This window comes from Hypomesus transpacificus, chromosome 8 (genome assembly GCF_021917145.1).
Source record: "Hypomesus transpacificus isolate Combined female chromosome 8, fHypTra1, whole genome shotgun sequence".
Taxonomy (NCBI): domain Eukaryota; kingdom Metazoa; phylum Chordata; class Actinopteri; order Osmeriformes; family Osmeridae; genus Hypomesus; species Hypomesus transpacificus.
In genome coordinates, this window is record NC_061067.1 from 2,256,993 (window position 1) to 2,268,059 (window position 11,067).

Genomic DNA, 11,067 nt, shown 5'->3' on the forward strand with positions numbered 1-11,067 from the left:
GTTTCAAACGGTAAACTTTCAAAAAGTAAATATGTTGTTCCCCCCCGGTGATAAGGTTCCCCCTTGGGTCATTCAGATAACAATTTCAATGTGGTCATAATAATATAATCATCTATAATAATTTTTCTACTCAAAGTTTAAGAAAAAAGGTTTTGGAAAGGTTGAAAAATATTTTCGAAAAATAGTCTAAAAAAAGTTTGCATCATTGATGAGTACTTGATGATGACTACTCTACCACTGTACTAGTGTACTCTATTGTGCTCTGCTTTAATCTACTGTTTGAGGCTTCTCTGTTCTCCCCTCGTCTCCTCTCCTTTCACTGTGTGGAAAAAAAGTTTTGAAAGGTTGAAAAAATATTTTCTAAAAAATGTTTCGAAATGTTGAAAAAATATTTTCTACAAAAAAATTGTATAATTGACGAGTACTTGATGATGACTACTATACTTTACTGAACTCTATTGTACTATGCTTAAAGGCAGGGTAGGCAATGTTGTTGAGAAGCACTTTTTGTCTTATTTGCCGTAAGTAATTTCATATCTTGATAGGAACCAATATATCTAAAGGTGCTCTCTGCCCCTCCACTCTGGTCTTAACTGTAGTTTTGGGGCACTGGCTTTGAAGGGAGGAGGTGGGATATTTTTATTTGAATTGTGTCCAACCGAAAATAGCTCGCTTCGCGCAACTTGCCTATCCTGCCTTTAAGACTGGGTGCTCCTCTCCCTTTACAGTGTGAACAAAGTTTCAAAAGCTTGATTTTATTTCTTCTAAAAATACATTTTGAAAGTTTGAAAAAACTACCTTACATGTGTTGTGCGTGATAGGCAGGAACTGTCTATTGTCTATAGAAAATAATATTGATCATGCCCAAATACAGATTCTAACTGAAGTCATGTCCTCCTGCCAGCACCTTCGCTGTACCGAATCCCCGGACCATACACTTTTGATTCTAGTTTCTAAGCGACCGTTTAAGTGACACCCTTTGAGAAAGTTTGTTTGGAAAGTTTCGCTAGCATAGTTAGTGAACATAGGCATACTTATAAAAATATATAAATAGCGAGCAGTGTGGACAGAGCTAAACCCAGGAGTCACAATCTAGACCTTAAACTTTCCCAATGTTTTGTCAGACATGGAAGCGTATTTTCAGAGCTCAAAGTCTGAGGAGAGTTACTTCTACCAGAGAGGTTAGCCGAGCCCAGTTCTGCAGCGCTGGCGACGGAGGGAGAAACACGACCTCTGCAGAGAAAGGAGGGACGGGTACGTAGCTGTTCAGACCTAATGCAACATAAATTAATGTATAAAAAGTAATCAAACACTTAAGTTGGCTATCAGAAACATATTAGTGTCACCTGTAATGACGTGTGTTGAACAGCAGGCGGCAGTGCACCCTCGCCTTCAGGGAAAGTGGGAAGGTGACCCGGCTGAAGGGTATTTGGATGCCGTCTCTCGAAAGAGAAGCGGGGATTTTATAGAGTACATTTACTATTAGGTGCCTGCGCACAGCTGTAAACAACTGTGTAAGATGCGCAAACTTTCAGACTTATTCCAATCTTTTAGGGCGTTCACAGTACATGAAATACGTAGAGCTACATAGTTACATAATATATATTGGATATAATACTGTTGGTTATAGTCGTCTTATCTCAGGGATTGCTTTTGCAGACCCTGGGTCTGAGTGGTGTCTTCAGTAGGCCATAAACATGCAGTGTCACTCAGCCACAATGTCCACAAGCCACAAGGCCAGCTATCCTCTACTGTCATCCAGCCAGATCTCTCTCACAGAACAATTGACATTCCATTCCTCAAGTTGCTGGCGAGCGACTCTGTTTGTGGGGTCGGCGCTCGGCCTCTGAGCGATGTATCTTCTTCTTCTTCGGTGTTGCCGTGCAGTGTCCGGGCAGACTGTGGTCTCTGCCAGGCGAGGGGCGGTGGTTACTGTGGCGATAAACCGTCCGGAGGTGCGTAACGCGGTGAACCGGGAGACTGCGGCGAGGCTGTTGGACGAGCTGTCTGCCTTCGACCGCGACCCCCAGCTGAGTGTGGCGATTCTCCATGGAAACGGTGAGAGACCCCATAATCCCTGTCTGCGGGTCGTGCTTCATCCTCCTCCTCTCTCATCCCTCCTCCGTTCCCTTAGTCCCTCCTCATCCCTCCCAAGTCCTGCTGTTCATGGATGTGCCAGAGGGGTCCAGAGGGGTCCTGAGGGGTCCAGAGGGGTCCAGAGGGGTCCTGAGGGGTCCAGAGGGGTCCTGAGGGGTCCAGAGGGGTCCAGAGGGGTCCAGAGGGGTCCAGAGGGGTCCAGAGGGGTCCTTAGTGGTCCTGAGGGGTCCAGAGGGGTCCAGAGGGGTCCAGAGGGGTCCAGAGGGGTCCTGAGGGGTCCAGAGGGGTCCAGAGGGGTCCAGAGGGGTCCAGAGGGGTCCAGAGGGGTCCAGAGGGGTCCTGAGGGGTCCTGAGGGGTCCTTAGTGCCTGTATTACACACCTACAGACACACCTACACACACACCTACACACACACACCTACACACACACACCCAGCTGCTAGGGGTCTGCCCAGTGTCAGACACAGTGCAGCAGCATCATACCACCCTGGTTATACCTCTCCCAGACCCTCTCCCTGGACCTTCTCCCTCTCCCTGGACCCTCTCCCTCTCCCTGGGCCCTCTCCCTGGACCCTCTCCCTGGACCCTCTCCCTGGACCCTCTCCCTGGACCCTCTCCCTCTCCCTGGGCCCTCTCCCTGGGCCCTCTCCCTGGGCCCTCTCCCTGGGCCCTCTCCCTGGACCCTCTCCCTGGACCCTCTCCTTGGGCCCTCTCCTTGGGCCCTCTCCCTGGGCCCTCTCCCTGGGCCCTCTCCCTGGGCCCCTCTCCCATCATCATCATCATCTTCATCATAACCATCATCATAACCATCATCCTCACCATCAATATCTTCACCATCATCCTCATCATCTTCGCCATCATCTTCATCCTCATCATCCTCATCATCATCATCTTCATCATAACCATCATCTTCACCATCTTCATCATCATCTTCATCATAACCATCATCTGCACCATCATCCTCACCATCAATATCTTCACCATCATCCTCATCATCTTCGCCATCATCTTCATCCTCATCATCCTCAGCATCATCATCACCATCATCATCCCCATCATCTTCATCTTCACCATCATCATCCTCATCATCCTCACCATCATCCTCAGCATCATCATCACCATCATCATCCCCATCATCTTCATCTTCACCATCATCATCCTCATCATCCTCACCATTATCACACTCACAAGTGCAGCCTCACCCTCTACAGCTCTGTTCCTCAGTTGTGTTGTAGTGTTTGTACTCTGGAGTCATGTTGTAATGACCACATCATCCAACACCAGGGCGTAGGGCCTGGGGTGTTGCTTCCGTGCTGAGCTGTGTGTGTGTGTGTGTGTGAGAGAGAGAGACTTGACTGTAGCTCTCTATTGGAGTGAGGTCGTCCTCATTCAGAACAAGCCTCTCTCCTAATTGCAGCCCTGACTCTCTAAAGTCCTGCCTGTTTCCCCCCTCCCCTCCCCCCCAGGCTCCAGCCACCATACTCAGTAATCTTGTGGTCTCTTCCAGGAGGGAATTTCTGTGCTGGTTACGATCTGAAAGAGCTGGCCAATCATACGGCCTCCGTCAAATTGGAGCAAGATGTCACCAAAGGCCATGGTCCTATGGTGAGCTGGCTAGTCTGCAGAGCTGCCCGTCTGTCTATCAACAGACGGAGCTACCAAGACGAGTGTCAGAAAAGAAAAGAAAACTGTCAAAGATTTTTCTATTTGTTTTCTTGTTGCCTTCTGCCTTGCTTTATTGTAGCTTTGTAGACTAGCTTACATTTGTGGTGCGGGATAACCAGGAAATGAAGTTGTGCAATGACAGTAAAAATATTGAAACATTTTCTTTCAAAAGAAAAATTTCAACCTTTTAAGAAACTTTTTTTACGTATTTTTCTTGTTGCCTTTTGCCTTGTTATATGGTACAGTAACAAAGTACTTGGTTACTTCTCTCTGGCTAGCGGTATAGGTTATTACAACAGTGTGGCCTAGGTAATGTAACCTTCACTGAAAGGGTTGTCCTGATCTGCAGTGAAGCTGTAGCCTCTGTGTGTGTGTCTGTGTGTGTGTCTGTGTGTGTGTAGATCATCTGTTGGGGCTCGTCTATGTTTGGAACTGAAGTGGTCGTCTTATAATATGTCAAACACGAATATGTAAATGATTTATGGTTGTGGGAGTTCTGTGATATTTTTGTACTCTATCTCTAGTGTCAGTCTGATGCAGTGTATGTGGTGGTGTGTGTGTGTGTGTTGTGGTGTCCCCAGGGCCCCTCCAGGCTGCAGCTGTCTAAGCCCCTGATAGCAGCGGTCAGTGGCTACGCGGTGGCTGGAGGGCTGGAGCTGGCTCTGCTGGCTGACCTCAGGGTGCTGGAGGAGAGCGCCATCATGGGGGTGTTCTGTCGCAGGTTTGGTAAGTTCCTCCTCCTCTTCTCCCTCTCCTCCTCCTCTCCCTCTCCCTCCTCTCTCTCCCTCCTCTCCCTCTCTCCTTCCCCTCTCTCCTCCCCCTCTCCCTCCTCTCTCCTTCCCCTATCTCCCTCTCCCTCCTCTCCCTCTCTCCTTCCCCTCTCTCCCTCTCTCCTTCCCCTCTCTCCCTCTTCCTCTCTCCCCACTCTCTCTCCCTTTCCCCCTCTGACCAGGTGACCGGGGGTGACCATGGCCTCGGCTGATAAACCCAGAGGAAGCTGTTGTAGCGTCTCGACAGCACTGTTCCCCGAGGCTCTAAATACGAGCACAGTGTTTATAAATACTGTGTCTGTGCTGTAATCTAGAGTCACAGAACTGGGCTCATCGTTAAAGCTTCTGTAATTTCACTGCTCTGGTGTGTCCCTCATCTGGTGTCAGTGTTCCCCCTCCACCCTCACCTCAGCCCTCCTCTCCGCCCTCACCTCCACCCTCCTCTGCCCTCTCCTCCGCCCTTCTCCCTGCCCTCACCTCCACCCTCCCCTCCACCCTCACCTCCACCAGCTTGTCCTCAGAAGCCCCCACGTCACCATGTCTCAGGGATCAGTATTGGTGATTGGTCAGTAGTTGATGAGTGCTGATGTCATGTGTTCAGGATCTACTGACTGATCTTATTGTCACACTGCCCCCAGATATGGCTGGAAGGATGGCCTGATGTTTTAGTTTTCTTTATGTTAGCACAGTCATAACTTCATGTTGGTAGAATCATAACTTTGTGTCAGCAGAATAAAGATCTGAGTGTTTACAACTGAGCTGTGAACATCCCAACCAGGAGTCTCTGTAGTCGTGCGTGTGTGTGTGTGTGGTTGAGATGTCCTGACCACAGGTGGACTGTAGTCATGGAGACCACAGCTCTCCTGACCCAAAGCTCAGAGATGGCCTGAAGCCCTCTAGCCCTGGAGAGTGTGTGTGTGTGTGTGTGTGTGTGTGCGTGCCTGAATGTGTTTGTGAATGCGGGTGTGTTTTATGTGGATGTTTCTGAGTGAGATTTAGTGTTTCAGACCTCGACCCGTTCAGGTTCCCCCGTACATCCAGACAGTTAGCAGTGACAGACAGTTAGCAGTGACAGACAGTTAGCAGTGACAGACAGTTAGCAGTGACAGACAGTTAGCAGTGACAGACAGTTAGCAGTGACAGACAGTTAGCAGTGACAGACAGTTAGCAGTGACAGACAGTTAGCAGTGACAGACAGTTAGCAGTGACAGACAGTTAGCAGTGACAGACAGTTAGCAGTGACAGACAGTTAGCAGTGACAGACAGTTAGCAGTGAGGGTCTAACATGGACCTGTGGCCTGGCTGGCAATCAAACCTCCACTCTGATCTTCATTCCTCATGGTTTCCCCGGCCTCCTCTTGTCTGGCTCACATGCTCCACAAGCTGCAGCCAGGACTTCAAAGACAAACTACTCAAAGAGTTTAACTTTTCCTCTCCTTATCCACCCTGTCAGGGTTTCTCTGGAAATCTCTCATCCGGATCAAACAGCCTAACCCTCATGAGAGCCTGTTGAGGAGAGCTGTGCTCTGAGGAGGGCTGTGCTCTGAGGAGAGCTGTGCTCTGAGGAGGGCTGTGCTCCGAGGAGGGCTGTGCTCTGAGAAGGGGTGTGCTGGATGTGGATGCCAGTATCACCAGCAGACTGGAGAGCTGAGGGAGAATCAGTCTTGTCTTCATGCAGCACTTCTCTCCCCCTGGTCCAGTGGTTCTCTACCTTGGTCCTCAAGCCCCCGTGTTCTGCATGTTTTACATGCATTTATCAAGCTTCTACTGAGCTTAATATTGTGTTGAAAATAAGTGTGCTTTTCTTCCTCTTGGGATTGCCAGTGTGTGTATGCTGGGTCTGCAAGTGTGTGTGCACTGGGCCTGCAGTGCATACAGTCAGGAAGAGAAACACCTCTTATATCTATCCTGGGAGACAATAGGCCAAGGCTTGGGCCAATAGGCTCTGCTGACACATGCAGAACCCTGTTTCAGCCGGTCTGGCACAACACAAGGACCTCCGCTATCAGCAGGAGCGTGGCAGGAGGATCAGAGAGACACATCTAAGCAGGGCAGCTCTCTCTCAGCTCTCCACAGAACCTGCAGCCGGCCACCTCCCTGCAGGCCAGCCTCCAAAGGTGTCCTTTTGTTTCAGACGACTTCAAGGCGGCGTCTCCCCTCACACACCGGCTTCCATTCACAGAGAACAAAGGCTGAGGAGCAAACAGGACACGCCACAGACCAGGGGGTCTGTCTCTGGGGGCAGGGTGGGGGGCAGGGTGGGGGGCAGGGTGGGGGCAGGGCAGGATAAGAAGAGCCTTCCGGCTACTGATAACATGGTGCCAACAGCACTGAGACTGTCTAGACCAGCCTGCCTTCACTCTCTCTCTCTCTCTCTCTCTCTCTCCCCCCTGTCCCTAATCTGTCTGTCTCTCCTGACTCTAATATGACTCCCTGTCTCTAATCTGTCTCTCTCTCCCTCTGTCTCCAATCTGTCTCTCCTGTCTGTAAACTCTGTCCCTCTCTTCCTCCTGCCTCTAATCTGTGATGCTTCCCCAGTGAATATTTGGATCTGACCTCCTTCCTCCTCACCTGTCTTGCCACCATGCGGAGGACCCAGATCTGTGTGTTGCTTTCAGATGTATTAACACCAGAGATGGCAAAAGTACACACATCTCAAGTAGAAGTACATATACTCATGTTTAAAAAGACTGTTGAAGTGAAGTGCTGACACACTTTGTGCTCAACTTATCACTTTTCACAAATAATTTCCACACAAATGTTTCTCAAATATTTGTCTCTATATATAGAGATATTTTATATATATAATAAAATAATAATTAGCAAAAACATTTAACAAAAAAATGCATACATATTTGCAGACACATTTTTCAAAGATATTTTTCTTTTTGCCTTCTGCCTTGCACTATGGTAGCTTTGTAGACTAGCTTACGTTTGTTGTGCGTGATAACCAGGAAAAAGGACCAAATACGGATTAAAACTAAAGTAACAAGCCTGGCTTGTAATATCTAAAAAGTACAGATAATTGTGTAAAAAGTGTAAAGATTAGAAGATTAGATAAGAAGTAAAAAAAAAACTAGTAAAAGTAGTATTGTTTTTTTGATTTATGAGAGAGAATTGGGAACCTTTTATCTCGGGATATGAGGAGACAGTGTTTCCAGCTCTTGTTCTTGGGGGCCTTGTGCAGATCAACACGTTACATCATGAGCTGTGCAGGATGTGGGCAGGCCCAGACTGGGATGAAGGTGTTATGGAGGCTCTGGGTCATTTAGGGAGCTGAATGTAGCAGAAGCTGTTCAAACACAGACTTTATGCTCATAACTTACTCTCGGAAGCACTCCACAGTGACAAGTCATCAGTCAAGAATGATTATGGTACCAGTCTCTCAGTGTACATAGAGAGAGGGGTTCTCCTGTTTAAGGTTCTCATTGTTCTCTGTCTGTGTTCCACAGGAGTTCCTCTGATCGACGGCGGCACTGTCCGCCTCCCCCACCTCATTGGCTTATCCCGGGCCATGGACCTCATTCTGACTGGTCGGCCAATCGGTGCACAGGAGGCCCTGGCCTTCGGATTGGCTAACAGAGTGGTGCCGGATGGTCATGGTATGTGAGCCTTAAAGGGGCTTGTCTCTTCGCAGCTTATCGTTATATATTTTATTTTCTATAGTCATGTTTTTTCATCCTCCTCTCCTGGTTATGATAAAACAGGCCGGAGCAGTAACTCATAGATAGTTCTTCCACTCCCCCATTCACAACAGCAATCCAGTGCTGATTTACATTATTTTTGCATTTCAACATGGTATTTCCTGTATTCATTCATGAAAGGTCTTCCATCACAGTGGAAAGGCCTTCCACAGGCTCTGGAGCAGTCAGAGTCCTACAGGCCTGCTGCCAGGAGGCCTGCTTAGCTAGCTAGAGCCAGGAGGCTAGGCCTGCTTAGCTAGCTAGAGCCAGAAGGCTAGGCCTGCTTAGCTAACTAGAGCCAGAAGGCTAGGCCTGCTTAGCTAGCTAGAGCCAGGAGGCTAGGCATGCTTAGCTAGCTAGAGCCAGGAGGCTAGGCATGCTTAGCTAGCTAGAGCCAGGAGGCTAGGCCTGCTTAGCTAGCTAGAGCCAGGAGGCTAGGCCTGCTTAGCTAGCTAGAGCCAGGAGGCTAGGCATGCTTAGCTAGCTAGAGCCAGGAGGCTAGGCATGCTTAGCTAGCTAGAGCCAGGAGGCTAGGCCTGCTCAGCTAGCTAGAGCCAGGAGATACCAAGTGGTGAGTTGTAAATATAGAAGGGGGGATATGTGCGTGTGTGTATGTTCATGCTTGTGTGTATGTTTTCATGTGTTTTACATGCGTGTGTGTATGTGTCAGCCCTGCAGGCAGCTCTGGAGTTGGCTGAGCAGATCAGCTCGTTCCCCCAGCAGTGTCTGCGTGCCGACCGCTCCTCTGCTCTCCACAGCGTGTACGCCGCCGCCTCGCTCCCCGCCGCCATGCAGTACGAGGCCCAGCAGGGGGCGCCGGTCCTCCGGGACGAGGCCGTCGCCGGGGCAACCAGCTTTACCTGCGGAGTGGGGAGAGGTGGAAGGTTCACCTGAGGGAGCGACACCTAATGGAGGAGGTGAAGAGGCGTGAGGGTTATCTGGCACAGCATAGAAGTAGAAAGCAGTTGTCAAGGCATCAACAGGTACAGAACTGCACATATGAGGGCTAGAACGCGTGTGTGTGTGGACAGCAAGGAGCAGAGCTGAGTCTGTTGGGCACTGTAATTACCCCATGGCAGACTCTGCTGTTCAACTGAACTTGTGACGGGAACATTCCTGGTATATACCTCACACACAGTTGTGTGTGTGTGTGTGGATGTGCGGGTGTTTGTGCTCATGTGGCTGTGGGTGTGTGTGTGTGTGTCAATTAGGTTGAGGAGAGACAGTGTCTAGACGCCATGATCACAGGACACACAGTCCCTGTTTAGTGTTTCCCCCTGCCTGTTCACCCAAACACCCATCACTGCTTCACCTGCTCTGCCTCAGGGAACACACACTCACAGAGAACACACAGCACACATACACACAAGCACTCACACACACAGGGCACACACACACAAACACAGAGCACACACACGTATGCACAGTGATGACTTGTAAATAAACATTGTCTACCGGTCAAGAAAAAAGGAACAATGTGTTTTCATTGTTAAACTTTCCTAGATACGATTACACAACTACTGTCAGGACAGTCTTCTACTGAAGACCAGGACCAGCTGGTCTGGATGGGGAGGTGGAGGGGGTGGGGTCTGGATGGTGTCTAATATGACTCCCTGTCTCTAATCTGTCTCTCTCTCCCTCTGTCTCCAATCTGTCTCTCCTGTCTGTAGACTCTGTCCCTCTCTTCCTCCTGCCTCTAATCTGTGATGCTTCCCCAGTGAATATTTGGATCTGACCTCCTTCCTCCTCACCTGTCTTGCCACCATGCGGAGGACCCAGATCTGTGTGTTGCTTTCAGATGTATTAACACCAGAGATGGCAAAAGTACACACATCTCAAGTAGAAGTACATATACTCATGTTTAAAAAGACTGTTGAAGTGATGACTTGTAAATAAACATTGTCTACCGGTCAAGAAAAAAGGAACAATGTGTTTTCATTGTTAAACTTTCCTAGATACGATTACACAACTACTGTCAGGACAGTCTTCTACTGAAGACCAGGACCAGCTGGTCTTGATGGGGAGGTGGAGGGGGTGGGGTCTGGATGGGGCGGTGGAGGGGGTGGGGTCTGGATGGGGCGGTGGAGGGGGTGGGGTCTGGATGGGGCGGTGGGGTCTGGATGGGGAGGGGGTGGGGTCTGGTTGGGAAGGGGGTGGGGTCTGGATGGGGAGGTGGAGGGGGTGCGGTCTGGATGGGGAGGTGGAGGGGTGGGGTCTGGATGGGGAGGTGGAGGGGTCTGGATGGGGAGGTGGGTGGGGTCTGGATGGGGAGGGGGTGGGGTGGGGTCTGGATGGGGAGGGTGTGGGAGGATGTTAACATGTGTAGCTTTGATGCTACCAGGTCTTCCCTCCCAGATAAGACAGGCTAGATAGCGACCCCCCCCCCCCCCAGCTGTATCTATCCGGGATCAGCATCTGGTCTCTGGGACAGACACAACATCACATGGGAGGGCTGGGGCCAGCCATCCAGACAGCCAGCCAGCACAAACACACTTCTAAATACATATATTCCTCTTTATACCAGTAAGTAGGGGTTTATACTTTTTCAACCTGGGATTTAGCTTTGTCTTGTTGTGGCCCAGACGGCTTGCCCAGCTACATTTGTCTTATCAAAGTGTTTTCTTTGAAATATTCTTAAAATAGAATAAATTGGCACAGTGCCAGGTGACATACATGAAAGCATTTTTTATAGACGTGGTTGGTTGGTTTGTGTATAGGATGGGATGAGCATTTTTTATATGTATATATATATATATATATATATATATATAGGCATAGCTATGTGCCAAAGTTTTGTCTTGTTATTTTCCTTTTCATCGTCAGGGGTCGTGGCTAAGCAAGATGTAACCCCT

The 11,067-nt window shown here is 49.3% G+C and overlaps 1 protein-coding gene across 4 annotated transcripts; it reads left to right on the forward strand.

The window, feature by feature from the left end:
* The first annotated feature begins 47 nt into the window (after nucleotides 1–47).
* Nucleotides 48–10,220, forward strand: zgc:101569 (uncharacterized protein LOC449822 homolog). Of its 4 annotated transcripts, none has more exons than XR_006956414.1 (7): nucleotides 48–1,254; nucleotides 1,888–2,058; nucleotides 3,605–3,702; nucleotides 4,344–4,488; nucleotides 7,985–8,134; nucleotides 8,886–9,198; nucleotides 9,886–10,220. XR_006956414.1 is itself a non-coding variant. In XM_047024451.1 (7 exons), the coding sequence occupies exons 1-6, from the start codon at nucleotides 1,113–1,115 to the stop codon at nucleotides 9,107–9,109; spliced, it is 930 nt and encodes a 309-aa protein (XP_046880407.1). In that variant the 5' UTR covers nucleotides 48–1,112; the 3' UTR covers nucleotides 9,110–9,132; nucleotides 9,886–10,220. The 4 variants fall into 4 exon arrangements, 1 of the variants encoding a protein (XP_046880407.1); XM_047024451.1 differs by having other exon boundaries at nucleotides 8,886–9,132; XR_006956416.1 differs by lacking the exon at nucleotides 1,888–2,058.
* Nucleotides 10,221–11,067: the final 847 nt, after the last annotated feature.